Consider the following 27,050-nt stretch of genomic DNA (forward strand, 5'->3'; position numbering starts at 1 on the left):
GGCCTAAAGTTTTCAAGTTAACAGACTTTTTGTATTTTGGTTGTGTTTCCATGCACAAAAAAGATGCTACGAATCAAAACGTAGCAGGGAATTTTTGATCCAAAGTTGGCCAAAAGACTCTACACAAGTTTCTTGATGCAACTATCATGGGAAAAGTGCCCAAATGGAAAGAATCATGATTTTTCACATTATAGAGAGCCTGGCAATTTCTCCACTCACGTGGCTTCCCTTGGCACTCTATAGGTTGTTGGAAACACTCTAATAAATTTAGTTTTAAGATTTTTAAATTATGGCTCTTTCACTATTTTTTGATTAGCTTCTTTAACGTGATGCTTTGCAACACTTGTTTGAGGCTTTTTGTATTTGTTTTCTTACAAAGCGATGCTTGCGATGTGTATAGCCCTCTAATGAAGTCAGCTACCCCTAGTACATTAACAAGTAAAAATTGTGATTTCTTGTTGTCCCGAATTTAATAGATTCTCCAATGCACAGTTCACCCTAATATTGATGTCATGTGTTTTTTTGAACTCATTTCCACCTGTACAAGAAGGTGTTGTCTCTAGCACAATAAATCACTATATAAGTGTAAGACCATTTATGTTGTTGCTTGAAGCTCAAACTTCACGATGTTTGTTCGAAAAGCCCATATACTGGGTCCTAACTCTCTCCTAGTATTGTCAAACCAGGTGACGTGGGTTCGTCCCAATACCTACGAGCTGCATCCCCCCTTCCTCTCCTCCCTACACAAGACCTTGGTCTACCACATCGCGTCGATTGCCTGAGAGAGAGCGACAGGCAATCGGGCATGCATGAGAGCAAGCAAGGCAATGGCACCACTTAGGCGAGGAGCTTCACAGCATCGACGGAGAGCACAACAGAGGATTCGAGAGAGAGAGAGAGAGGGAGAGAGAGTTGCGCATCTCTATTGCTGTTGTTGGACGACCTCCTTGGATTCGTGACCGCCTCCCACACCGTCATTGCACAAACCTCCTGCACAATCTTGCCAGCGCAGTCCTGCTCCCCAAACCTCCCACGATGCAGGACGATGCAAGATACCTCTCGCACATACGCGCTACACCCCGCCAACTGACATCCAAAAAATATCAACGTTTCGTTTTGGCCACCCTTTTCTCTCTCTTGCACGTGCAGCTCCCCGCTTTTTCACATCGAACCGATCGAAGGGATCTCCCAAGATACCCCTCAATTCAGCTGCTTAGCAAAATTGACCAGACATACTCATTCAAAACATACTCCAACTACATCAAGCAAATGTGCAAGATCACTACTCTACTCTAGTAGGAGAGTGTCCAATGCTCAATATGTGACAAGAAGAAAATTTACAATTTCTTAGATTTATTGCTATTGATAGCAACACATTCAATGTTGATTCCTCCTTGTGTACGCTCAAACATTGTTCTCAAGCACTTTCACACTCCGTCAAGGTCCAAGGTCGCCGGGCAGGCCATCTGCGTCGTCAACCTAGTAGCAATTCCCAACAGTAATTTTTGCTGATGCCCGTCAGATGTCAGACACGTCAACACGCGTAATTTTCATGGCAATGATTGCCATTCATTGTACGACTCGTCAGCATGCAGAATGACGGGGTGTAGCTGCGTTGAGGAGTGTACGACACCTCAACATGCATGCAGAATAACCCGCATGCTGTATCTTATTGCACGACTGTACCTGCCTTGAGTCAGAGACCAATACTTGGCCCGGCTCCCTTGGACCTTGACGGGGTAGGGAATGGTCATTACTGACCATTCCCATAATATTGACTCCCACCATGCTCCCGGCCTCCGCCGGTCGCCATGGGGTCGTCAATATTATGTGGAATGGTCAGTAAATGACCATTCCCTACCCCGTCAAGGTTGGGAATTGGTGGGTTGCAGCTGTGCACCTTACATTTATTGCAATTTCCTCAGTGTAATCAGGACCAGTGACCGTTAGATCTCTAACACATCAACATCCATCATATAAAAATAGTGTTCATCAGCCTCCCTAGCTCAACCTATAGCACGTCAGCAGCGGGAATAGCACCAGCTACGACCACCTCAACTATCGAAATGAAAAAAAAAATTGTCTTCTATGAGCGTGCCACCTCAACACCCAAAATAGTGACACTATGCAACCCTCATCTGTCCTCCTCCCGCCGACTCTTGATGGCAGGGAAAGGTCAGGGGACCTTTCCCTCATAATGCATGCTCCCAGCATGTTGGCTCTCCGCCTCCGCCAGTCACATGCATTCTGGGGAGACATGGAGAGTGGGTATGGCAAACATGTGAGTGAGTGAGAGTGAGAGAGAGAGAGAGAGAGAGAGAGGGGGGGGGGGGGGGGGGGGGGGGGGGGGGGGGGGGAAGTGACATCGCCTTAGATTGCAAAAAAAAAAAAGTTTTGCGATCATACGTGCTTCTGATGGCGATTTAGGGAAGGTAAGACATGGAGAGTGGCTATGAAAAGCATAAGGAAAGAGAGTGAAAGAGAGACACACACACACAAAAAGAGAGAGAGAGAGAGAGAGAGAGAGAGAGAGAGAGAGAGGAAAGAGGAGAGAGAGAGAACTTGCTGAAGCCAATCGGGTGGCTATGGCGGCGGTCTCACCGAGCTGCGATGGTGACCTCTGAGCACGTCATAGTGAAGAAGACATTCTGGCACCAAAGGCGAGTATGCTAGAGAGGAAAGCAAGTCAAAAAAAGGCAAGAGAGGCTCATAACGTCTAGCTCCACGATCATACTACTTCCAAATTATGGTGATTTAGGGAACGCAAGATGTGGAGAGCGGTTATGGTGAACATAAGGATAAAGAGAAAAAGTGAGCGAGCAGAAAAAAAACTATTCACCTGCTTTCAAAAATACAGGACACAAATCGCAAGTCCTCGGCCTTGGCATAGAGCCGATGGACAAGGGTGACTACCAACTGCTAGGTTTAATGCATGTGCATTTTCAATGGCACACGGGCGGCCATCTCCCATCAACAATTCACAATAGTTAACTCCCCACGTGAGGCTTCCCTTGCATCCATCGCTTGTGGATAGAAGACACTATGTCATCTAACAGGTGTCTCTAGGGGGTGCCGAATTGCATCCCCCATTATCTAGACTATAGATAAGTTGCAACACTTCCCTCCAACAAGAGGATTAACTTACCTACATATTACAAAATGCCAAAGTTTTGAAAGCAGTTTGGAAACGTTTCAATGTCTTATTTAAAAAAGAAGAACCACATGCACAGGTTCTTCTTTTTTTAATAAGACATTGAAAGGTTTCCAAACTGCTTTCAGACACCTGGGAGCCCCCCGGAGGGGTGGACGTAACCCACAAGCAAAGATTTCAATGGGTCATTGAAAAAATAAGGTCGAAAAAAAGAAGATGGGAGTTTGTTCTCCTCCCCTTCCAAAGCTGGATTAGAGAGATTAATGCTTTTATGATCTCGTATATTGCTTTCTCAGCCCCGTGGTCAAGATGGCTAAGTGTAACTGGAAAGAATTCTTAAAAACAGTGAAAAGGCTTCTTTGGAAGAACAACACAAAAACCTCCAGCCATGGCAGTGGGCTAGATGGGAGGTAGTTGCTCGCCCGGTAGACCAAGGAGGGCTTGGCATTCTTAACCCTGTATCCCATGCTGAGGCCCTTTGTGCCAAATTTATGGGATCATTGGCTAAACAGGACCAAGCTTGGGCTATCATGACCAAGGAAATGCTTGATGTAGCAAAACTGGGATAGAAAGGGGGAAAGTGGAAGGGGATTGTGATGCACGACAAACTTCTGGCCCTGAAGTGGTCTTATCTTAGATTTGGTGGACAGCTTTTGTGAAATCATACAAAAGAGCAGAGTGACGATCCACATGATAGAAGGCAAACAAGCCTCGGAAGACTCATGGTTTAGAACAATACATGACATCTTGTAATAAGTAAAGCCTAGAGTAGTTGTGATCTCTCTGTCAAGCAGAAAACTTGTAATCCTTTGACCCTCAAGGCTCGGTCTGAGCTCGAGGTTGGTGTATATTTCTGATGTTCTTAACAATATCCACTCACAATTGTGAGTTTTGCAACAACAAGAAAAAAGAACCACACTAGCTTCATAAGAGACTTAAACCTCCACCCCAACACTTCGGCTTATTCCCTACGTAAAGAGAAATAAACTTAGAGATGCCACAAGGCTTCTACATGATACTTCATAGAACATAAATTTTACCTTGTATAGATGTTTTAATAGCTTATGCATGAAATTTTATATATGAAACCGAGTATGTATGCTGGTTCGCTTTGTTTTTTGGATTTGTTAGTGGAGAAGTTTCTATATTGAAAAAGGCCAGCGGGGTGAGAAAAAGGGAAGGGTTGGGGGGGCGTTGTCACCCTAACAAAAGTCGTAACAAGAGTAGTTTAGAAAGTACTATGAGGGCAAACGTTGATGAGAGAGCAACGCTAAGGGAACGTTTTATTTAGATAGGTAGGTGACGAAGAGGCTGAGCTTCTTCGAGCTCAGAACCTCATGGGGCCGTGAAAAATGTAAGAGTTACAGTTATTGCTTAAGACGAGTTCCGTGATCGAACTGCTGAGGCCGGCAGGCGGCAACGTTAATCGCGTTCAGCAGCCGGTGACGTAGTCGGCCTTGAACTTGCAGCCGTCGCTGTAGGTCTTGGAGCCGCACTTGGCGCAGTTGTGGGCGCGCAGCTCGTCGAAGGCGGTGATCATCTCAGTGCCCGTGAGGTCGCACATGTTGCCCGACACGAAGAGGCCGCAGTGGCCATAGCACACCCCCGTTGAGCCCTTGCTGCCCCGGTGAAGTAGCGATTGCCCGCCACAATCGCCCGCCTCGCCGCATCGCAGTCGCTCTGCGCCAGCCCCTTGCATAGCACAGACCCCTTGCACGAGTATGAGTCCCCCTTTGCCACCCCTATCAGCTGCATGCAGCAGCCACTCATAATCAGTAGCAAGGCCAGCACTACCCCCATATTATTCAGCTTCTGCGTATTCATCATGTCTACCCGGCCTGCATGACCATAACTACTAGCACAGTACAGCAGCTTACTGTTGAGCCCCATATTATGATTACTCTCCTTGCTATCTTCCTAACAATAATGGCGACCCTCACTTCAATTTATATCCGCACGGCCCCTTCACAATTTCTAGTGTGCTCAGTGCTGTCCAAGCTGGTTATATTATATTGGTACCTGCAGCTACAACCGTCAATTAGTTGAATATACGAGAGCCACTAATAAGACACGTAGTATGCGCTGCCTCTCCACTAATACAGCTTCTAGCATAACAATTTTGAAGAGATCGAAATTGCTTTGGCCCTCAATTTTCAATATTGCGACAATCTTGTGCACGCCAAATGTAAAGTGAAGCTTGTGATCAGACTTTTGAGGTCTCTATTTTTCTCAAGAGTAGTACTCCACAATCTTTTACGTGTCCAAAAGAGATCAGACTTTTGAGGTCTCTATTTTTCTCAAGAGTAGTACTCCACAATCTTTTACGTGTCCAAAAGAAGTGTAAAGTGAAAGGAACATTGATATGCAACATCTTCAAGGGTTATCTATAAAGAGAAAGTGTTTACTCGATTCCTGTGATAATTCCAAATCTTTAAGGTAGCCTTATAAGACTAGGCCGACCTATGCAATCCAACCTAAACAAGATTCTCTCTCACTAGCCTTGCACTATAGTCTACTGCCCCCCATGCACACCTCTCTCTCTCTCTCTCTCTCTCTCTCTCTCTCTCTCAAAAGTGTATCTATATCTGTACTTTCTCTATATTTCTCACAGCAAATGAGAGCATGTCTCTGCTCTCTGTCTCTAGAACTGGCCATTCTAGAGAGAGAAGATAAAAACAGTGGAAGGGTCAAGGTTAATCTGATGAGTGTAAGTTGCATACAGAGGACAATTTCTCCTTTCTACACCAGGGACCTTCTGCTTTCTTCTCCTCATACAAACTTCCATAGCTACTATGTATGTCTATGCTATGGTATGCTATGCTCAAGACACAAACAAGATCATTCCGACGATTGCCGTTGATATAACCGTTGAAATAGGCCTCGCTATAAAACCATCAAAATACAAGTCGTAATACATAGTATCAACGTTTATTTCAACGCGCATTTCGACACGTATAGCGAATTTGTATTAAAAACAACTTTCTTGGGAAGAGAGCATGCAGCATGGCACATGATTATGTACTCCTGTGAAAGAGAGGACACATGCATATGCCAAGTTGCATGCTCTCTGCCCAAGAAAGCTGCAAGTAGCACCAAAAGCAATTGTGCTCCCATAAAATTTCAACAGATTTTTCTTTGCTTTATCGTTACCATATCAAAAAATAAGCATGCCTCCTACAAGACAACCATCTAGGATCTCATAGGAGATTTAAGGCGAGATATTCTAATAGACAGCAAAAACGTTAACATCATCAAGAGAGATTGCAACAACTTGTACAAAATCATAACAATGCATGTCCTCCATAACTACAACCAAATTAATGCATAACCATAACCATAACCATAACTGAACACTTGACAATAACCATAACTATAAATTCTTTACCATAACCATAACCATATAACCGGCCATTTGACCATATATAACCATAACATGGTAATCACGTGTCCAAAACAATCATAATAACCATGTCACAAAAGTATGTTTATATTCACAAACATAACCACACCATAACCATAATTGTGTCAAATATAAAAGTAGAATGTCATACTAGCTGAATACACAAAAAAGACTCATGTACATGTCACAAAGTGTAGCCGCCATTAGAATCCACACATACAGATAGAGGGATAAATAAATAATAAATTAGAGTAGTTTATCTTATATGCGTGTATTAAACAAAGAATTTATCTCAACTCTCTCATCTGAATCATCGATGAATGTGTAACTCCTATCAGTGTACTGTCTCTCCTTACTCTAGTAGAGGAAGCAATTCTTGCTGATATGCAATCATCTCCTCGCCGCATGTCGGAGCTCGCCCCATTGCAAGATTTTGTATTCATTTGGAACTTTACGATCTATCGTACACGACATATGTGAAAACATCTAGGATACTCACAAACTCATAGCAAAAGGTGTCGAATCCGCCACGATCTAGATGAGATGCACCCCTGGTAGTGAGGCGACTCTGTGTAGCATCTCTCTGTTGTCTGAACCTCGTGTCTGTCGACTCCTCCTCCTCTCTAAGCTGTTGCCACGTCTTGTGTGGGATGCCGCTAGGCTTCTCCTAGCCTACCCTGAAACATCGACAAGCATGATCTTGATGTTGTTTCACGGTATCGTGTGCAACACCCATGGTTCACAGGAGATGTCCCTATAGTGCCATTTTGAATAGTGAAGGAAAGCGGGCTACTAATTAAAGGGAGCGCTTTTTGACCTTGAGCGAGGTCATGGGTTCAGTCATGCTGTCGTGAAAATTTTGCCATGTCCTCATTAGGAGAGGCTCTGCTTGCACCTTTTGCTTTCCTTATCTTTGGCTTGTCCCTGCATCCTCCTTGCCATATATGGTTCCTGGGGTTGGCAAAACTGGAGTGCTTGGTGGCTTAGCTTTATAAATTAGAGTTTCTATTATCCCCTTCCATTTGTCTTGAGCTGACTCCTGGCTTTGTCTAAATGCACACGTGTGCATTCATGTGTGTGTGTGTGTGTGTGTGCATGCGTGTTTATGTGAGTTTGTGGATGCGTGCATGCATTTATGTGGGTTTGTGTGTATGTGTGTGTGTTTATGTGTATCTGATTGTATGCTTTTATGTGCGTGTGTGCACGTTCATGTGTGTGCGTGTGTGAATTTATAAGTATGTGCTTGTGTGCGTCTATGTGTGCTTCTGTGCATTTGTGTGTGCATGCCTTTATGCGTATGTGCTTGTGTACATTTGTGTGTATGTACATGTGTGTGTGCACGTGTACGTGTGTACTATGGATGTGCCGTGTGTGTGTGTGTGTGTGTGTGTGTGTGTGTGTGTGTACAAATGAGAGCGACACTCACACTGATTGCCAATGCTCTCGCAAACAACACAATTGTGCTCATTCCATCGAGTGTGCGCTTTCAATGTTTGTAAGTCCGGGATTCCTTTGTTGTAGCCCTGGTGGAATTATGTTTCCTCTCTAATGCAGATTATACCAACAATTTGTTGTCAAGTGGCCTACCTTTTCAGAAATCTGATAGATGGTCTTTCTTCCTTCCCAATTTTTACTCCTAGTTCCTTCAATTTAATTTGTCCACTAATCTTGGGGGGTTCACTATGTGTAAAACTATCATATCACGTGCGTTCAAGACATGTTTGTAAAACCCCTTATCTGTGAATTTTGTAAGAATATAATGTATCATGATTTTCCTTTTAAAATCTGTAAGTTTTTTTCAAATTTGAAAAAATAATACCCTTCTGTATATATATTTCAAGAACTTTAAATACCCTTCTGTTGAAGTCACGTGATAGGTTACATTTTTATTAGGTGACCTACCCGGACCACTAATGAAGTTAAGTCATTGTCCTTTGGCTTCTCTTTCTCCTCTTTCCCAAAATTCACCCCTAATTTCTTTAGTTTATCCACCAATGCAATAAAGTCAGATTCCTTGGGCTTACCTTTATCTGATGTTGAAGCGTTTTCCTTCTTCTTATCTTTCTTGGTCTTTTTGTTTGTCTTCTTCTTTTTGGTTTTGGGTTTTTCTTCTTCATCGGACTCTTCATCCGTATCGGACTCTGAATCAAATTCCTCCACATCCTCAGTGTCAGATCCTCCTGTTGTTGATTTTCTCAAGCGCTTCTCCACTCTTGTTGCCAATTCCACTAACCCCTCAAATACCGCTGCTGCATCATCACTTGCTAGATTGTTGAAACTCCTTACGCAATCCCCTCATAAAGTAACCTGCTACCATATCATCCATGGGTCTCTTTGTCGGATCCAACCTGTTCAACAAAGTTTGAAACTTCTGAGCATAGTCTTCCACCCGCAAAACATCCTGCTTGACATGTCTAATTTTCTTTAGCAAGTCATTTGGAGACTTATCCTTTCTGAACCTCCTCAAAAAAGCAAGTTTCAAGGAATCATAATCCAAAAATGTGGCTAGTGAAAATCCATTAAGCCACTCTAGAGCCTTTCCTTCCAAGGTAGCTTTAATATGTGCTTGTTATGGACACTACAAGAGGTTGTGTGCACTTGTGACGCTGTTAGCGACGGAAATACATTGAGTTTTAATACTCCCCGGCGTCGCTAAGAGCGTCGATACGGGAACATCGCTATGAGTGTCGCTATCATCGTCGCAATATGTGTCGCTATACCCGTCGCTGTATAGCGATGCCTATAGCGATGATCATAGCGACGTTTGCAGGCCACCTATAGCAACGTTTATAGCGATGCTGCAGAACCTTATATAGCGACGATCATAGCGACGCTCAAGAGAAAAAAAATTTGGTGGCAAGGCATTCACCCATCAACCATATTGAATGTTTCATTAATTGATTCACTTTTGAAAGAAAGTGCAAGCTTAGATACAGATCCAGATTAGTCAACCACAAGACAATATAACCATTAACTCCATCATCTATAATATTGTTTGCAGAATAAAGATACAAAATCTAACAAAAGTAAATTGATGAAAGTAAATCAATGACAATTGCACACATCATAGGCAAAATCACTTGATTGTTAAACTTTGCAAATGTAACAGTTACAACACCATTGTCATTATTGAAAAAATATATATGGTTTTTAAAAAGACATATAAACGTCGTCTCATGATACATATGCTATGACAAAAGGAAACTAATGCTATCTAGCTACGGCTAAACTGACGTCATCTAATCAGACGTCTCATCGCGTCCAAGCGGCATATCTGTCGGATTCTACAAAAAAAAACAATAAGACAGCTTTCTGTAAGTATAAACATATAGCGACATTTATAAAACAATACAACAAATAGAAAAGAGTAAACCCTAATACTAACCATGCCGCCGTGAAAACTCAGAATGTCCATCAGCGTGTTTTTAAGCCCTTCCTGCCTGGGTACTTGCGATCGTACGATGTGGGGTAACGTCTTGTCATCGACCACTGTCAAAACATACAAAGAATCCATTATGTTAGAATTTAAAAACCCCTAAATCCTAAACTATCAAACCTAAAGAGGAATAAGAAAACACTTACAAAATAGGCCTCAAATGATGCCCACCCGCTGCTCCCCAAGTGGAGCGAGCTCCCTGCCTCTACTCGCGCTCTGGCTGCCTCCTTTTGTTGCTTCCACTTGTCGGGATTCTCATGCACTGCTTTCTTCGCATTCCTTCCAATCTTCTTTGGCCAGCCAATCTGGTCTGTTCCACCCATGCTTAATTGCTTTTTGCACTTCGGAACGCTTGTGCTTGCAGTATTCGCGCATTTGAACCTTCATCAGGTCTTCATTGAAGTGCTCATTCCGTGTTGGAATGGGAAACTCGTCATGAAGCATGCTAATGACTCTGTCTTTTAAATCACTTGGCACTTCACTCCAGGTGTTTAGTATGTAGTGTCTAAACACCTGAGTGCAAAGACCGCACATGCGCGAGATCACCTTCTTGCCTTCACCATCCAAGATGATGCCACCGCTGAAGTCAACGAAGTAAGGCAAGCCCTCTCGCCAGTGACGCGTGAGCCTGGGTGTCCCGATAGGGGTCTCTAGCGGTGTGTCGACGGGGGTACGGACGTTAGGTGTCTCCACTGGAGTCTGGGCCCCGAAGCGAGGAGTGTCGAATGGAGTGACTTCTGGAGGAGTAGTTAGTGGTGTGTAGCCGCTAGGAACGGCCGTTAGCCGTGCAAAACCTGGTGTCGATGGCGATGCCGTGGCTGGTGTCGGGGCGGGCAAAGGAGAGGATAAAGAGTCTCGTCAAACACGAGGTGGTGTCGAGGCATCGATGACGGCATCCCCACAACAATCACCGTCTCCACCACGAGACGAGTGTGAAGATCGTCTCGTCGACATCGAAGCTTCGGAGCGCGCTGAATCTTCTAAAACATAGTGGGACGCGGCCGAAGTAGCAACGCGCGATGGTGCACCAGAGCGATGACGCTCCACGTACCACTCTCTCTGCTGGGATGACAAAGAAGAAAGAAACTCCTCATCATCCATACCTGCATTAAACACACGAACATTTAAACTTAATATTGAATGAATGTAGAAGAAAACATGGACAAGTAGAGAGAGAGAGAGAGAGAGAGAGAGAGAGAGAGAGAGAGAGAGAGAGAGAGAGAGAATGGACAAAAAGCCACGTAAATAAAATATACATTATAAAACGGAGCTAGATTGTTCAAATACAATATTTATGGCTTTAAGAGGTCTCTTTCTCATCCTTGGAAAGCTCAGCATAACTTCCTATATCTATATAGAGCTCTCTGTTTAAACAGATGTCCTCCATTTCATTTTGTAAATCCTCTGCATGCACCCCATAGAGAGTAGCAGCTTGATGCTCGTCTGGCACCACCTCAGCGGCTTTTGACTCAACATCTTCTCCGATCTCCTCCATTGATGTCGCTGTGATTGGCACATGTTAGCCTTTATACGTCCGTGCACTACGAGGGGCTACCTCTATGACATACCACCAGTTTGAATGCAGACTTTGTACGATGAAATATCACCTGCCAGAGCCACATAACTTACATGAGAGCTTCCAAGCACAAAACTTCTAAAATTGGATGTTAACTATTTACATATTTACTTGTTCACAATGCTCGGATAGTACGAAAGTGTCTCTTAGGTTAGTCCATTTCTTAGTTGAATCCACCTCAAGAAAACCAGACTCTCTTCTACGCACAGTAGCGTTGCTACCCTCCATGATTATCTTGAACCATTGCATGTCGAACAAGTCGACAAAAAATCCTCTATAATCGATTCTCAAAATCTCTTGTAGCGTGCCGAAGTAAGTGAGTTCCGCCACCACAAGATCTACATCAGAGGATCGTCGTCGACTAGACTCTTCAAATTTTGCCATGATTCCACGATCTTGAGTAAAACACTTTTTATCGATCCTTTCCATCCTAAAATGCCGACCTTTACACCATGCTGCTGTGTATGACTTATACTACAAGCAACAAAGATTATGAGTGGCCATTCAAAAATCTAGAAAGTCACTAGTCGTACATTGCAAACTTACCTTGGTCGCGCAACCTCGAGAGTGCTCCCACTCCTCCTCGGTCACTTCTTCATTGCACTGTTGTGCGCTTTTCTATTGGTTGCAACTATCTTAAGCTCATGAATGTTGGTAGGCTCTCCAGACCCGTCGGATAGTGCATCGATGATCGTCTTCCCCGTCTCCACTCGGTTCGTGCCCTTTGTTGCTCTTGCTTTACATCCTCATATTGTGAAATCCACTTTTGCATCACTGGATTGTGAAGCATGCAAAATTGGTTTATTTTAGCCTCTAGATTTTCCATCATCTTCTTCTCAACACCGAGATTGCACATGACAATCCCAGATATGAGCTCATCATCTATGGTTCGCCATAGCGTGTCCCGGGCTTTATCAAATCCGTCTAGCCACTCTCCAATGTACACTAGGGACTCTGATACCAGCCAACCTTCTGCCATGCTACCCTCTGGACATGCCTTCTGAAGCACATATCCCTTGAGCTTTTCATTGAAACGTTCTAAAAAGAATATCCATTTGGAATGTACTGTGCCAGTTATTTCCACCTCATCAACTATGTGAACAAGAAGATGCTCCTGAATGGTTAGCATGGTAGTAGGAAAGTGTTTCTCAAACATGCACACAACCTCCATAGCGTTTAGTTTGGCGAATGGTATGGAGTCTACATTGATCTCCTTTTGTGAGATCCATTGCACCAACTTCGCAAGTTTGTAGATTGTGTTACGGACGTCAAGAGACAAACATCCCTCAATGGCCACCGGTAAAATAAACTACAAAACACGTGCAACAATGATATTAAAGTCCACATACGAATTTGTTACACAATCCCCACTATGATATATTCCAATATGAACATACTTGACACATTTTATGCCAGTCGTGTGACTTTAAACTGGTAAGCTTTCCTTCTTTAGTAAAACACGTTCAGAGCGAGTGCATTACGCCAGTGGGGGTCCACAAAGATCAAATGGTCTCTTTTACTTTGCGTTCTTGGGCTCCTGTGAAAATCCATGGCGCTTTAGGGAGTTTTATCGATCCATTGGATGCTGTCTGCGGGCCAGTATTGCTCCATACCATCCACATTTCTAAGGTCAACCCTGGCTCCCAAAGGTTCTTTCTTGCCGGTCAGATGGTTTTATAGCAAATTACCCACATTCTTGAATATGTGCATTGGATCGAGCAAGTGATTGATCATGAGTCGGGGCCAATATGGTAACTCGTACCATAAAGAGAGTCTCTTCATCCCTGGTGGCAAACCGTCATCACACATCTCATTCTGCTCTAACCATGCTTGTGCAGAAATCCTCGGTAGCTCTCTTCCCAAAAAGTCATCGCGTAACACATGATCTTTGGAAGATACGCTTGATGACCTTCATAGACTTGCTTCTTCAATGAGGGCGCCCGACGTGCATTCATCAGTCTAGGTCCACATGTGACACATGCTCTGTATCCGCTTGTTTGAATCCCTGCATGTATACACATGATAATAGATAAGCCTGAGAAAAACCAAGATTTACAGTGTTTGAGTTTAAGTGTAAATCACATGAGCATTCTGTTAGTCCGGGATCATGCATGGTCCACATTAGAATGCCTCTGATCAAAGCATTCCGTCGACCTGTGTGTCGGCTCATATGCACCACTTCTATGCCAATCCACAATTATTGTAGCTCTTCCAATAGTGGACGAAGATACAGATCCATATTCTTCACTTTATACCGCCCCGGCACAATCAAGCTTAGCCATAGGTGCCCCTGCTTTGTAGTCAACCACGGGGGAATGTTGTAGTTGACGATGACAACGGGCCATACACTGTAAGATGTTGATTTTTGACCAAATGGATTTACACCATCGATAGCCAGGCCTAGGCGCAAATTTCGAGCTTCCCTGGCAAAATCCGACCATGTTTCATCTATATGTTTCCAGGCTGTGCAATCTACAGGAATTCGTAGCACACCATCCGAAGATTTATTCTCCTCATGCCATGATGCTAGGGCGGCCATGGACTTACATTCGAAGAAATGCTTGATGCGAGGAAGCAGAGAAAAATGTCGCAAGATCTTTTGCGGAATTTTTGTTCCGTGGAGATCTACTCGATATCTCTCGGAATCACATTTCGAACACTTCTCCATGTCTATGTATTCCCCTCTGAAAAGAATGCAGTCGTTAGGACAAGCGTGGATCGAATTGTAATCCATCCCCAAGTTTCGCAAAATCTTTCTTGCTTCCTCTTTGGAATCTGGCATCACATTATCAGCTGGCAGTATATGCTCTTTGAGCAATCTACACAACGAAAAAAATACGGTACAATTATGTAAAAATCTATTAGATCATTATACATCTAGAGTTTTTTATTAAAGTAAACTAATTGTGTTAGATCACCTGAAAAGCGTTGTGACGCTAGTATCACTCCATCTAAACTGTCTGCATGTTGAGAAGAACCAGGAGCGCCTTCAATCTAGACACACGTGCTCCATCATATAATGGTGTATCGGCTTCACTTTTCATATCATTATAGATAAGCCTTTCTGAATCCATGATCGTCTCGATCATTTCATTTCATCGATCTCGGGCTCAAACATTGCCTCGTTGGGAATGTGGTCTGCATGATCATCCCCCGAGCTGTCAGAGGCTACATCTTGTGGCCTCACATATGCTGCTTGACCAAAGCGCCTATGAACACGTCTATTGGGTTGCAAGATTGCTGCCCGTTGGCCAGCGTCAGAGTCCGATGAGTTATAATTGGCAACAACTCGATCTCTACAAATTCACGAACGCGCTACAAAAAAACGTGTCTTGTCCGTCACACAGCATGCTTGCATTGATTACAAGGACATAAGATCCTCGTTGAGAGATAGGTGTTTCGGTTGGATGGCCCCACATCCTCGTCACTACTCATAATGAGGGTAAAAACCTTATAACCTGGACAAAAAATTTAATCTTCTATTGGCATTCTTCGTCTTTTATCTCTCTCTCTCTCTCTCTCTCTCTCTCTCTCTCTCTCTCTTCACACTGTAAACTACCTCACATTCTCTAGTCATGTCCAATCCCCGCACACCTCGGTCTAGAGGTGCACGGAGATCAGAACCACCGGGTTATAATCTCGTCTTTATTGGTCAATGCCTATATTTGTGGGTACAAGAAATCTACACACCCACGTCTACATGATAGTGCATGTAGTGGACAAAACCCCTTTCCCTCTTCTCTAGCTGTAGCATTTCACAGCATCTTAACATCTTTTCATAGTAGATATTTGTATGTAGCATGCAGGTACGCCATTCTTGCAATGTAGTTGATGCCTGCTCAAAGCACTTAATTCTTACTCTAGATTTGATGGGTTGTGTAGTGTGTGTGTGTGTGTGTGTGTGTGTGTGTGTGTGTGTGACCCTTGGAATCGTCATCTTGCATCATAGATTTCTGTGTAGGCTCAATTTGCTCTTCCATTGGCTGATCATGACGGCTTATTGTATGGTAGCAGCAGTTGAACATGTAGGTGGAATTGCTGGTCCGCATGGACTATCGAAGTTGTGAGCACATGAAATTTTCTCATGTAGTAAAACGGAGTCTTTTTTAGTGTTTTTCATATGAGCAAGTGTTTTTCATACAATGCTGACCATGATGAGTGCACCTTCATTGACATGCAAAGCGCACCTTCATTGACATGCACTAAAATCTAACCTAAATCTAAAAAAAGCTAGTCCATCGAACATAAATCTAGATCTAATTTAATCTTAAACTCAAAATAAACCGAAATCTAATTTAATTTAACGTAAATCTAAATCTAACGTAAATAAACATAAATCTAATCTAACGTAAATCTAACTAAAAATAAACCTAAATCTAATCTAATCTAACATAAATAAACCTAAATCTAATCTAACGTAAAATCTAAATCTAACATAATCTTTAACGTCTCTTGAGATAGTTTCCTACGACGTTAAAACTCTCTTCTTCTCGTGTGTGTGTGTGTGTGTGTGTGTGTGTGTGTGTGTGTGTGCACCAATAAAAAGAGGAAAATGGTATAACCTAATTTCTATCACCCAAGTGTGGTAGATTGGTTATGCCATTTCCCTCTTGAATAATAGGCCTTGAGTTCATCAACTCCTCATCGGCTAGATCTTTAAGGTCTCTTGGGATAGTTTCCTACGACGTTAAAATTCTCTTCTTCTCATGTGTGTGTGTGTGTGTATGGGTGTGTGTGTGCCAATAAAAAGAGGAAAATGGTATAACCTTTCTATCACCTAAGTGTGGTAGATTGGTTTACCATTTCCCTCTTGAATAACAAGTCTTAAGTTCAACTCTTCGTTGGCTAGATCTTTAAGGTCTCTTGGGATAGTTTCCTACGACGTCAAAACTCTCTTCTTCTTTTCTCTTCTCTCTCTCTCTCTCTCTCTCTCTCTCTCTCTCTCTCTCTCTCTCTCTCTCTCTCTTTTCCTCTCTCAATGTGTATGTGTATGCATTCTTTGTTTATGCATATGTGAGTATGTGTGTTTTGTTTATGCATGTGCTCTCTCTCTCTCTCTCTCTCTCTCACACACACACACACACACACACACACACACACAAAAACACAATGTGTGTGTGTGTGTGTGAGAGAGAGAGAGAGAGGGAGAAAGAGAGAGAAAGAGGGGAAGGGAACATGAGAGAGAGGAGAGGGAAGGAGCATACGTGGCTCTCCTTCCTCTCCTCATGTGTGTGTGTGTGTGTGTGTGTGTGTGGAGAAGAAAGAGAGAGAGAGGGAGAGCGCGGGTTATCTTTGTTTGCTTGAGCGCCAAAAACTCAGATCTGAGATCTGAGTTTTTGAACGCTCTCGGTAATTTTTTTACCCCTGTCGGCATCGCTATGGGCGTCGCTAAGTTACAAGGGCGTCGCTAAGTTACTTGTAACTTAGCGACGCCCATAGCGACGATCATATCGACGCTGTGGGTTTTCACTTTTGAGCGTCGCACTGCGAGAGTTGCTAATGTGAAGTACCTCTTGTAGTGGGAATTGAAATCTTACTATTTATTGTAGCTGACAGGTGGAAAAGTCTTGATTGAGCTATGCTATTGCAAAAGGATATTATATTTTATGTATTTGATTATTCAAGTGCTCTTTATGAGCTTTGGCCATTTATGACCGGCCGGACACTCTTTCACGGGGGGAGATTGCACCCCACCCATTGTCTGCCTTATTCTTCTCTCCTCTCCACTCTTCTCTGTCTCCGTGTCGGTGTAGCACTCCACTCTAGGAGGTGCGCCTGCACGCGCTCTCTTGCTCTCTCCCACTCTCTGTCTCTCTCTTATTGCGTACGGCTTGGAATATGTGCAAAGATGGTTGCCAGCTATATAGTTTTGTCGATTTATGGCTTGCAATATGTTGTTTTCTCTATTTTGTGGGCCACCGTGCTCTTGTTTGTAGCAGTGGTATCAAAGTTGTGGCTATGCTCTTGGACTTGCAGCGATGATGACTATAGAGACTATTGTGAACAAAGATATGTCATGCTTACTTACACTTAATTTTTCTTGTTCGAAATTAGAGGTATGTGATATTATAAACCTCCTTGCATCATAAGTATTTCAAAAAAATAAATAAATGATTAATCAAATATCTATATAGGTAAGGGTAATAGGTTGTATGTCGAGTATAGTCTAGAGCAAAATATCAGTTAATATGATGCATGCAATTGAACTCAAGTACAGAAAGAAAGAGATTAGGCTATCATATTATTTATTAAACCTTAGATGGTAGAGCTACTAGAAATGAATATTTGATTAGTTTCTTCTTAGCTAGGAGAAGAAGCAGTAGAGGAAGTGAAAATTTAACAGAATAGGAGTAATCCTAGGAGATCTCAAGGGATCTCCAAATAAATGGGGCTCAAGACTGATACCACTGGTACGGATGCGTGGTATCAGCAAACAACCATTAGAACACAACAAATATTAGTGATTAGTGTAAAATTTCTAAGAAGTCTTTACGCATGAGTTTTTGCTGTGAGCGTAACATCAAATAAAGGTTGGTGCATTTAATTGAATATATTCTGATTCAATTGCAGAATTTACCCTAATTACTAGGCTTTTTTGGGCTAAAAATATGCAAAGCTGATTATGAAAAAAATATTATATAAATACAACCCAAGGCTATCCTTCAGCATGAAGACAAGGTACTACGACATGGTAAGATTATCCGATGGTATCTTATTAAGTTCAAAAATTATCCTTTTGAATATGCTAGATGGATGCAAGGAATACAACTTAAGGATAGTATGAACCTTGTCAATGCTTACAATGCTACATTAGGGTAAGCAAATGTACAAATTCTTTTAAAAGATCAATGTTTTTGCCTTATAAGACTAGTTCTCTTTTTATTGTGCACAAATTTTAGTATGCATACTTAGAATCACGTTTGTGATGACGACGTCTCTCAAACACCAAGTAGAATTTGTCACGCTACTTGGGAGAATGAAATGGACTAAAGAGCAGACAAGCTTGTAGCAGCTATGTCTCCCAAGCACCAAATGGATTATCCAACCATCTTGGAAAGATGTCATAGGGTAAAAAGGGATCCTCTACCCGCTAAGAAACATTGACTAATGACTAAGGCTTTATCTCTTCTACCTCATAGTCGAGGATGACTATGACTTCATAAAAGAGGTAATGTCATAAAATCTAATATCTAACCAACCCAAATGATTTTCTCATATTAAACTGATCATTTAATGTGGGAGAATAGATGCGAACAAGGGTTCGAATATAGACATGTGCTTACGGGTTTATCTCAACACGGGGCCAATGGTAAAGGGGTCCAAATGAGAAATGATCTATCAAAGAGAGAGGCTAGCCAATGGAGCTTAAAGACCTTAGGGTTAGCTTCATTGAAGACCTCCAAAGGTTAGTGTTAAAAGTCCTTTGACCTTAGGTAAGCTAGGGATGTGCTTAAGGTGGGAACCCGATCCAAGCTTGAGGTGCTTGCTGACTAAGGTGCTTGAGGTGATTTATGACTAAGGTGCTAAGGTACTCCATGACTAAGGCGCTTGAGGGTAAGGTGTTCAAAAAATCAAATCTAATCCCTACTCATGACACTACAAGAGGTCACTTAAATTCCGGCGCCACATTACCGGCGTCACTGGCGGGCGTCGGTATATGTGTAGGTATGTATGGAGGGAGCTAAAGTTTTTTTTAATTTTGATTTTCAAATTTTCAACGCCTGTACCGGCGCCTGTTCCGATGTCAGTGCGCATGCACTTTCCGCCGCTCTTTCTGGCGTGTTTTCCGACACCTATACCGATGTTTGTACCGACGGTACCTGCAAAAAACAAAAATGCGGGCTTTCTCTACGCATTTCTCTTCTTCTTGCGCCTTTTCTCAAGCTCTCTTCTTCCTCACCTCTTACACATCTGGTGCGAAACAAGCTGTCGGAAGTGTTGATCTTGCTTGTGGGTTAGCCCATAACACTAAGGTGAGATTGTTTTCATGTTTACTTGTAGATTTAGGGTCTAGGGTTTAACTTTGTGTTTGTGTGTGTATTTTTGAAGCTTCCAGAACGTTTACAGCTTCTTTTATTGCTCAAATAGGACGAATGTGAGTGCTCGAATCTTTAAATGCATATTAAATTTATTTAAATTAATTTGTATATTAATAAAAGAAAATTTCATGCTTTAAACTTTCAATGCTTTTAAAGAAATTATGATGGAAAATTTTCAATGACGGAAAAGTTCAGCAATGCGTGCACCACGCGCATCTTCAATGACGCTCGATCATATGCCAAAGCTGCCTCCTCAGCCGTGTCAAAGGTCCATAGCCAAACACTGGCCCCTTGCCTTGCAGAGTCTCGGATCTCGGCTACATATTTGCCCCACGGCCGACACCGTACTCCTCGGTAATGCTTCTTGTTGGAGCTCTTGGCAAGCTCTGCGGGTGTTAATGATGAGCTTGAAGGGGTAGAGCACAATGTAGAGGTAGCACCATTTTTTATGCCTTTCTTTGGAGGAGTTGTATTTTGCGGTGTTGATGATCTAGGTGCAAGGTGACTCTCCGTCGATGCATCTTCGCATTTTGGGGTGCGCGGAACCCAGCCTATCTTGTTCACGACTTCTTTAAGAATGCCATACACCATCATGTCATCTGAGTCATATGCCTGGATCGAGTATATCTGTTTTGATGGATGAGGTACCTTGAATAATGCAAAGCCAAGGCTAGTCTAATGTAAAAAATGCACTAAATCTTTGCTAACTTAACCTAATTTATCACAAGAAGGTTTTTACATTTTCTTATGTAGGAAAATGGGCTCTTTCTCATTGTTTGCATGTACTGTTTAACATCACGAGCTTCCACTAGGGAGGCACCACATACCTAGCTGCTGCGCTTGGGGACCACCGGCCTGCCCACTAGGCCAGCAATCCCCTGCCCCCAACCGCACCTAACTAGGTATGCGGTGCCCTTGCTAATAGAAGCCCATGATGTTATGGTAGGTCACAATGTGAGAATTCTTAGGAATTTGTCCAAAAGCTCTTGTATATGGAAATAAGTTTTTTTTGTGTTTGTCAGAATGAGAAGAAAGCAATGCTTTCTTCAGCGATATCTGAATGCTTGGACTTTGGAGAGTAGCTTTTCACTATAGGAAGCTGGGAACATAAAGATTTGGTGAGTAGGGATGGTAACATGAAGTTCTCTACATCTGTATTTTTTGCCTCTATTGATCAGAGGAGCGAAAGAGCAGCCGGCGATAGTGCGTGCACGGCCCTTGTTGTAGTGATCGTTGATTGGCTACACAAGAACCTAAATTGTATGCCCATCAAGGCCGAATATGACACCCTCATCCGAGAAGGATCTGCAGAGTGGTAGAAGCTATTTGATGTTGAGGCCTACAGAAGCAAGTTTGTGGATGGCCACTTTGACCTTGAGACTGTCATAAACGCAAGAATACGACCACTAGCAGTGGATCATGAGCGTTCCTTCATTGGCTTTTTCCAACCTGAGGGGCTAGATGACACCTACAACAATTTCTTGCAATGTGCGAAGTCTTTTGAAGAGATTTGGGCAGCAATAGATCAGCAGAGTGTAGGCTTGTAGCCCAATGGGGGATTTCAGCTCTACATTGTGAGCTGGAATGATCATTTTTTCCTATTGAAGGTATGCAAAGAATCTTACTACATTATTGACACACTGGGGGAGAGGCTTTATGTGGGATGTAATTAGGCATACGTTCTTCGCTTTGATAGCTAGACGAGCCTCTACCATGTGCCAAAAACGGAGGCTTCAAAGGAGCCTGTTAAAGATAAGAAGGAGGTCTTCCCTACCAAACAGAGGAAAACCAGTCGTCTCAAGCTCAAGATGTGGGTGTATCCTTCCACCACAACAACACCTGCAGCTTAGTTGTTGCCAAGCTGCACGCAGGTGTATACACATACACTGCTTGAAGCTAGCTTTTGCCCCTTTATATATTGTGCTCTGCTTCTTCTATCTGTATCAATGCGCACTCTTACTTATATGCTGGTGAATTTGTGTGATGATAGAGGTTTGCTTTTGAGTTGTCATTGCATATGCGCGCACACACACACATGCACGCAGTATTAAGGTCTCCTTCACACACAACCTGCACGCCTACATACATGCACACTCACACATTGAACTGTTTTTTTGAAACATAGCTCTGAACCTATTTTGCACGCACTAACAAAGTGCAATATTCAAACCCAACCTTGGAGACTCCATTTTTTGTGCCTCAGTTTTCACATGTTAAGCCCATGAATTGAAGCGGAGGTTGAGAGGCATGGCCATTCTTCAGGTTCTTTTCCTCTCTTCTTGTATCCACGTCGCAGGAGCTTGTTGTGCCTCTCTCTCTCTCTCTCTCTCTCTCTCTCTCTCTCTCTCTCTCTCTCTCTCTCTCTCTCTCTCTCTCTCTCTCTCTCTGTATGCCCACATGCATAAGCGCACACACACACACACACACACAGCACGGATGCACGTAGTCCATGTGATAACTTCCCCTCGCTCTCCGGGAGCCTCTCAAGACACACACATACACTCAGCGCTACAGACTCCTCTCCCTCTCGCTATTGTTAATAGAAATTCCTATCTCTCCTACCCGTTTGGTCACACCTTTGAATTACATAAACCTGCGGTATTGCATTTTTCACTAAAGAGGCAAGTGATGAAGAAAGGGGGGGGGGGAGGGGGGGGAGAGTACCTGCTCTTGTTTTGTGTATTTTGCTGTAGCGCTGCCGTGGAGCTCGCTACTGTGTATAATTTCCCGCAAGTCACATTTCAAAGGCTTTGCAACAATAATATAGAAGCGCCTCGTCACATGAGAGAAGGGGCAGTGTGCAAGCGTCGCAAGGAGCCTCGTTTTGCTGCGTCGTTTAAGCAAGGACCAATTTGAAGCGTCCATTATGCCAGCGGCTACAAATTCAAGTCGTCGATTATGCAATGGCAGTGGTTGTTTATGAGACGGCCGATTTTTTTTAAAAAAAAATATCCTTGCTTATACGATTGAAACCTCGTCTATGCAACGCGTTCGTCATCGGTTAAACGATGCCCGTCAATTCTTAGTCCCTCGCAAAAACCCCCTATGGCTAGTAGTGTGATGTGAATTTCATTTTTAATTATGAAAAAAAATTATTTTGGTCTATGAAAAAATCTTGTTTTGAAGAAATATCATTTTGAATTATGCAATTGATGGGGTTTATGTTTTATGTTAAGTTTAGGTTATAAGTTAAGTTAAGTTAAGTTAAGTTAAGTTAGGTTATCTTATAAGTTAGGTTAGGTTAGGTTAGGTTAAGTTAAGCTACGTTAAGTTAGGTTACGTTATATTAGCTTATACGTCAAGTTAGGTTAAGTTAAGCTACGTTAGGTTAAGCTACATTAAGTTAAGTTAGGTTAGGTTAGGTCATCTTATACGTTAGGTTAGGTTAAGTTTAGCTACGTTAAGTTAAGCTATGTTAGGTTAGGTTAGGTTAGGTTAGGTTAAGCTACGTTCGGCAATATATACGGCAAGCCATAGAGCTTACCGACAGTGCATATTAAAAACAACACAATGGCGATCCGTTCGTCAATACGGCAAGCCATAAAGCTTACCCACAATGCATATGCATTGTGGGCAAGCTCTATGGCTTTCCGTATTGCCAACGGCTCGCCATTGTGTTGTTTATATATCCACAAGCGATTTTCAAGTCCTAAAATAGCTAAGCGGTCTTGAAACCAACACCATGGCAAGCCGTTTGGCAATAGGGCAAGCCATAGAGCTTGCCCACAATGCATATTCCACTACAACATGGCGCGCAAAAATCGGTGCAAATACCGACGAAATAAAGTTAGTTTTAAAACTAAAAAGCACTGAAATAGGCCTCGGAAGAGATGCCGGTATCGTGATGTCGGTATAAGTATCGGTATATTATGCATCGGAATAAACTTTGAAATGAGCGTCGGAATATGAAATGAAATAACTATCGGTAATACTATAGCATATTCCGACACATCTACCGGTCTCTATCGATGCTATACCGTATTATGTACCGACGACCAAACCTGTAATTTTTATTGGGCAGATAGGGCTGGGAACTGATGCTGCATGTACTGCAGCAAAAGAAAACGGCCCTCTCTACCCAAAGGAAGAGTGCACAAGCAACCGCACTCCACCTACAAGCTAACGCTAAAGAGCGAGTGTATGGAAATTAGCATGATTGTAAGAAAAACATAACCACAAAATCAACAGCTTGATCATGGCATAACAACATAAAGATTTGATAACCATAATTAAAACATGAGTCAAAAACTGCAAAACCATAAACATAACCTGTTTGCCGTACCATAACTTGCTTGTCATACCATAACCATAACAACCATACCATCATTGTACAACCATAACCATAACCATCATATGATTGCCATAGCATCATAGTAAAACCATAACCTTAACTTGACTGCCAAATCTTAACCATAACATCTGTCCATACCATAAACATAACCATAAACCATAAACATAATCACTACAAAACTATACATATGCAAACAATCACTGAGTGAGAAGACCCTCATGGTAATGCCTCCCAGTCGATGTCCTCTCCCTCCTTTTGCAGTTGGGTCAAAAGGGCCAAGTCCATGCTTGTACCCATACTTCTCCTCTCGGCGTGTCGAAGGACACTTCACAGCAACTTTTTGCAAAATTATGGTTTAATCATTAGATAAATCTTCAAATAACATATATATTTTCCATAATTTAAAGCATACGTATAATACTTACAAACTCATGTCGAAGCGTATCGTAGCCTCCACTCCCAAGATTTGACGCTCTAGCAGACTCCAAACGTGCTCTGGCTGCATCTCTCTATTGCTGAAATCTCTGAGGATTGTCCTGTGTCTCTCGTGCAATCCCCGCCCACTCCTCTGTGTCCAACCATGCCGGCTTGGGACTGCTGTCATGGTACTTGTCTCTTGCCCCTCTAACCGACGGTGTGACATTGTGGACTTCGCCACGCTCAAAATCTAGGGGTTCAAGACTGGATCGTACCCCTCTGCCAGCCTGTACTCTCTATGAATGGCCTCAATGATGTAATTCTTTCTTTCAACATCGAGGTTATCCCAAACCTCCATCACAGAGTGACCAAACTGAATCATATAGAGCTGTCGAATTCTCTATTGCATGGCCTTTCCGAGCCTATCCGCCACAACAGCCCCATCCCTACTCTTGTACACCTTGCTAGGATCATGCTCGTGTGATCCCCAAGGTGTACGTGGTGTGCCAATCGGTGAACTATCTACTGAAGAGAGTGGTGGATGCTCTCTCGGTGGTGTAGACACATCGGTAGAACCGCTATTACAGCAACCACCACCTCCAAAACAACGCCTACCTCATCTCAAGGATGAACCACCCGTCGGTGTAGGGGGCACACGAGTCCTAGGTGTAGGGGGCACACTAGAATGAGGTGTTGGCCCGCTTGGTGTAGGGACCACACTAGGCTCGGACATCGGGTCGGTTGTAGTAGGTCTAGAGGGACCTGCTGCCCAAAGGTGTTGTGCCATCGCGATCTGCACTGGTGTGAAATGAGACAAAAACGAGTCCATCTGCTTGGGTGACATGCCGGCTAGAGTGACAAGAAAACTAAATCCAGGAGAGTATGGCTCATTGTCATCAGCCATGGCTAATCATACATAAACAACACCCACAAAATACGTTAGTTTCCAGAAGAAATGCTTAATCAATACAAATAACAAATCAACAAAACTGCTACACAAATGAATGAATCTAAAGTGTATTGTAGACTAATAAAAGAGTTTTGAAAAAGAGTTCTTAGCAAAAATCATTAGTTAATCTCTCATCCTCTATGAGATCTGATGCACCAAAGATGTCTACTTTAATCTGTACTTCTGCATCTTCGTCTCATCGAACTCTACTTCTTCGTCGCTCTACGCATCAGCTTCAGTATATGACACCTCATCTCTAGGTTCAGACAATTGCTCGCTGCTAACATCCACCTCGAAATCTAAACTTAAAGTTTCCGTTGGTCCTGCACTTTGTTCATGAATCACCTCTTCGACCTCAACGTCCAATCCTTCACACACTTTCTTGCTATGTGGAGCAACTTGAACGACATAGAGCCAGCAGGGTTTAGACAGATCATTCTCATCATTTTCTGTCCATAGTGGATCGTGTATGAACACAACTTGTTCACAATGTTGCACGAATGTATCCCGCGCATCTACCCACACCCGCCTAGAGTTCACTTAAATCAATCCACTCTTGTCTTTATGCACAATTGCATTAGGGCCGTTGGTAATAACTTTGAACCGCTTGACATCAAAGATAAACATATCAAACTTTCTAAAGCTAATCTTCAAGATGTCTTGGATGTAGCCAAAGTATTCAAGCTGGCTAGTCTTTGTATTCTCATCCCCGGCACTACTCCTACTTTCTTGGATGAAGCTTGCCCTAACACCACTGTCGAAAGTGACCCTTTGTTCGTCGATTTGTTGCACTCTGAAGTGTTTCCCTTGCGACCACAAAGCTCCATATTTGTGATACTACAGCCACAAAATTGAAACAGACTAAAGACATTTTCATCACAAAACTTTGTTGTGGGAGCATCCTCCACGGCGCACATGTCCAGAGTAGCCAAGATGTGTTCCCATCCAAAAGGCTCTAACTCTTCTTCAAGAAATGGTTCTGGGATATAGTCCCTATCCTCTATAACCCGCTCTAGGATACATTCCTCACGTTTCAAGCTACCACATTGTGAAGCTCCACACATCCATAGTTCTTTAGGCTTACCTAACCAAGATGGAAGTTCTGATCCTGCTACTATCGCGGAATCAAACTCCTCAACCGGTGTTCTCGTCACATCCCTATAGCTATGGTCCCTCAAGTTTATCTTTGTTATGGTTTCCATATGTCTCAGGTATATATGGTCATAACCCCAATCTTGGACCATTTTCAATTGTCGCATGAATGGTCTTCCCAGAATGATGTCATAGTTGTTCTTCTTGACAAAGTCAACAATAGCAAAAGTGTGTTCATATTCAATGCCACAAGAAGTAAAAAGTACTTTTTCTAGCAGTCCTAGGGGCTTTTCCTTGTGTCCGTCTGCAAGTTGTAGGGTCATTCGTGTGGATATCAAGGCAGTTTTTTCCCAGTTTTTCCAAACCTCTTTGGTTGCAATGGCCACACCAGCTCAACTGTCAAGGATTGCCATGGTTTTTACATTATTGAATTCCACAGGAAGGGTGGTTTTTCCATCTTCTCCCTCGTAATACTCGCCTACCTTGTTTAATGGCACTGGCCTAGTATTTAGTTGAGGATTTCAAGCTCTTTGATGCCTTCCTCGATTTGAGTCATTGGGGTTTTTACACCAAATTTCTCTAGAAATTTACCCACATTAGTCCACATGTTTGGTCTTATTCTAAGCAACTTGGCTAACATTATTGTACAGGTGACTGGGGTAGATAGAATATCTACTAGCCCCTTTGAATCGATGGCCT

At 42.8% G+C, this 27,050-nt stretch overlaps 2 protein-coding genes and 1 pseudogene across 2 annotated transcripts; 1 reads left to right on the top strand and 2 right to left on the bottom strand.

Annotated features, from left to right (window-relative positions):
- Positions 1–1,753: 1,753 nt before the first annotated feature.
- LOC147426761 (uncharacterized) lies at positions 1,754–19,474 on the bottom strand. The gene is made up of 7 exons (XM_086498236.1): positions 19,471–19,474; positions 19,291–19,383; positions 11,146–11,257; positions 10,579–10,595; positions 7,604–7,972; positions 2,498–2,541; positions 1,754–1,900 (listed from the first exon to the last, which is right to left on the bottom strand). Exons 1-7 carry the CDS (start codon positions 19,472–19,474, stop codon positions 1,754–1,756), a joined length of 786 nt encoding a protein of 261 aa, XP_086354362.1.
- Positions 19,475–19,761: 287 nt separating this feature from the next.
- LOC147426762 (ethylene-responsive transcription factor 1A-like) lies at positions 19,762–20,196 on the bottom strand. Its single transcript, XM_086498237.1, has one exon. It carries the CDS (start codon positions 20,194–20,196, stop codon positions 19,762–19,764), a length of 435 nt encoding a protein of 144 aa, XP_086354363.1.
- Positions 20,197–20,630: 434 nt separating this feature from the next.
- On the top strand, positions 20,631–21,496 carry LOC147426763 (uncharacterized; annotated as a pseudogene).
- Positions 21,497–27,050: the final 5,554 nt, after the last annotated feature.

Source organism: Adiantum capillus-veneris, chromosome 24 (assembly GCF_014529385.1).
Source record: "Adiantum capillus-veneris isolate H3 chromosome 24, ASM1452938v2, whole genome shotgun sequence".
NCBI classification, from domain to species: Eukaryota; Viridiplantae; Streptophyta; class Polypodiopsida; order Polypodiales; family Pteridaceae; genus Adiantum; species Adiantum capillus-veneris.

What these genes read in the sequence shown, in the direction of transcription:
- LOC147426761 (XM_086498236.1), bottom strand. An exon ending in TGACATCGGAACAGGCGCCG is followed by an intron (nt 11,258 to 19,290) that starts GTACAGGCGTTG and finishes TGAACAATCTAG; the next exon opens with CTCCGTTTTATAATGTATAT. An exon ending in TGAATGCACACGTGTGCATT is followed by an intron (nt 2,542 to 7,603) that starts TAGACAAAGCCA and finishes CTCTCCTCTTTC; the next exon opens with CTCTCTCTCTCTCTCTCTCT.
- LOC147426762 (XM_086498237.1), bottom strand. Translation starts at nt 20,196, where the DNA reads ATGATGGTGTATGGCATTCTTAAAGAAGTCGTGAACAAGATAGGCTGG.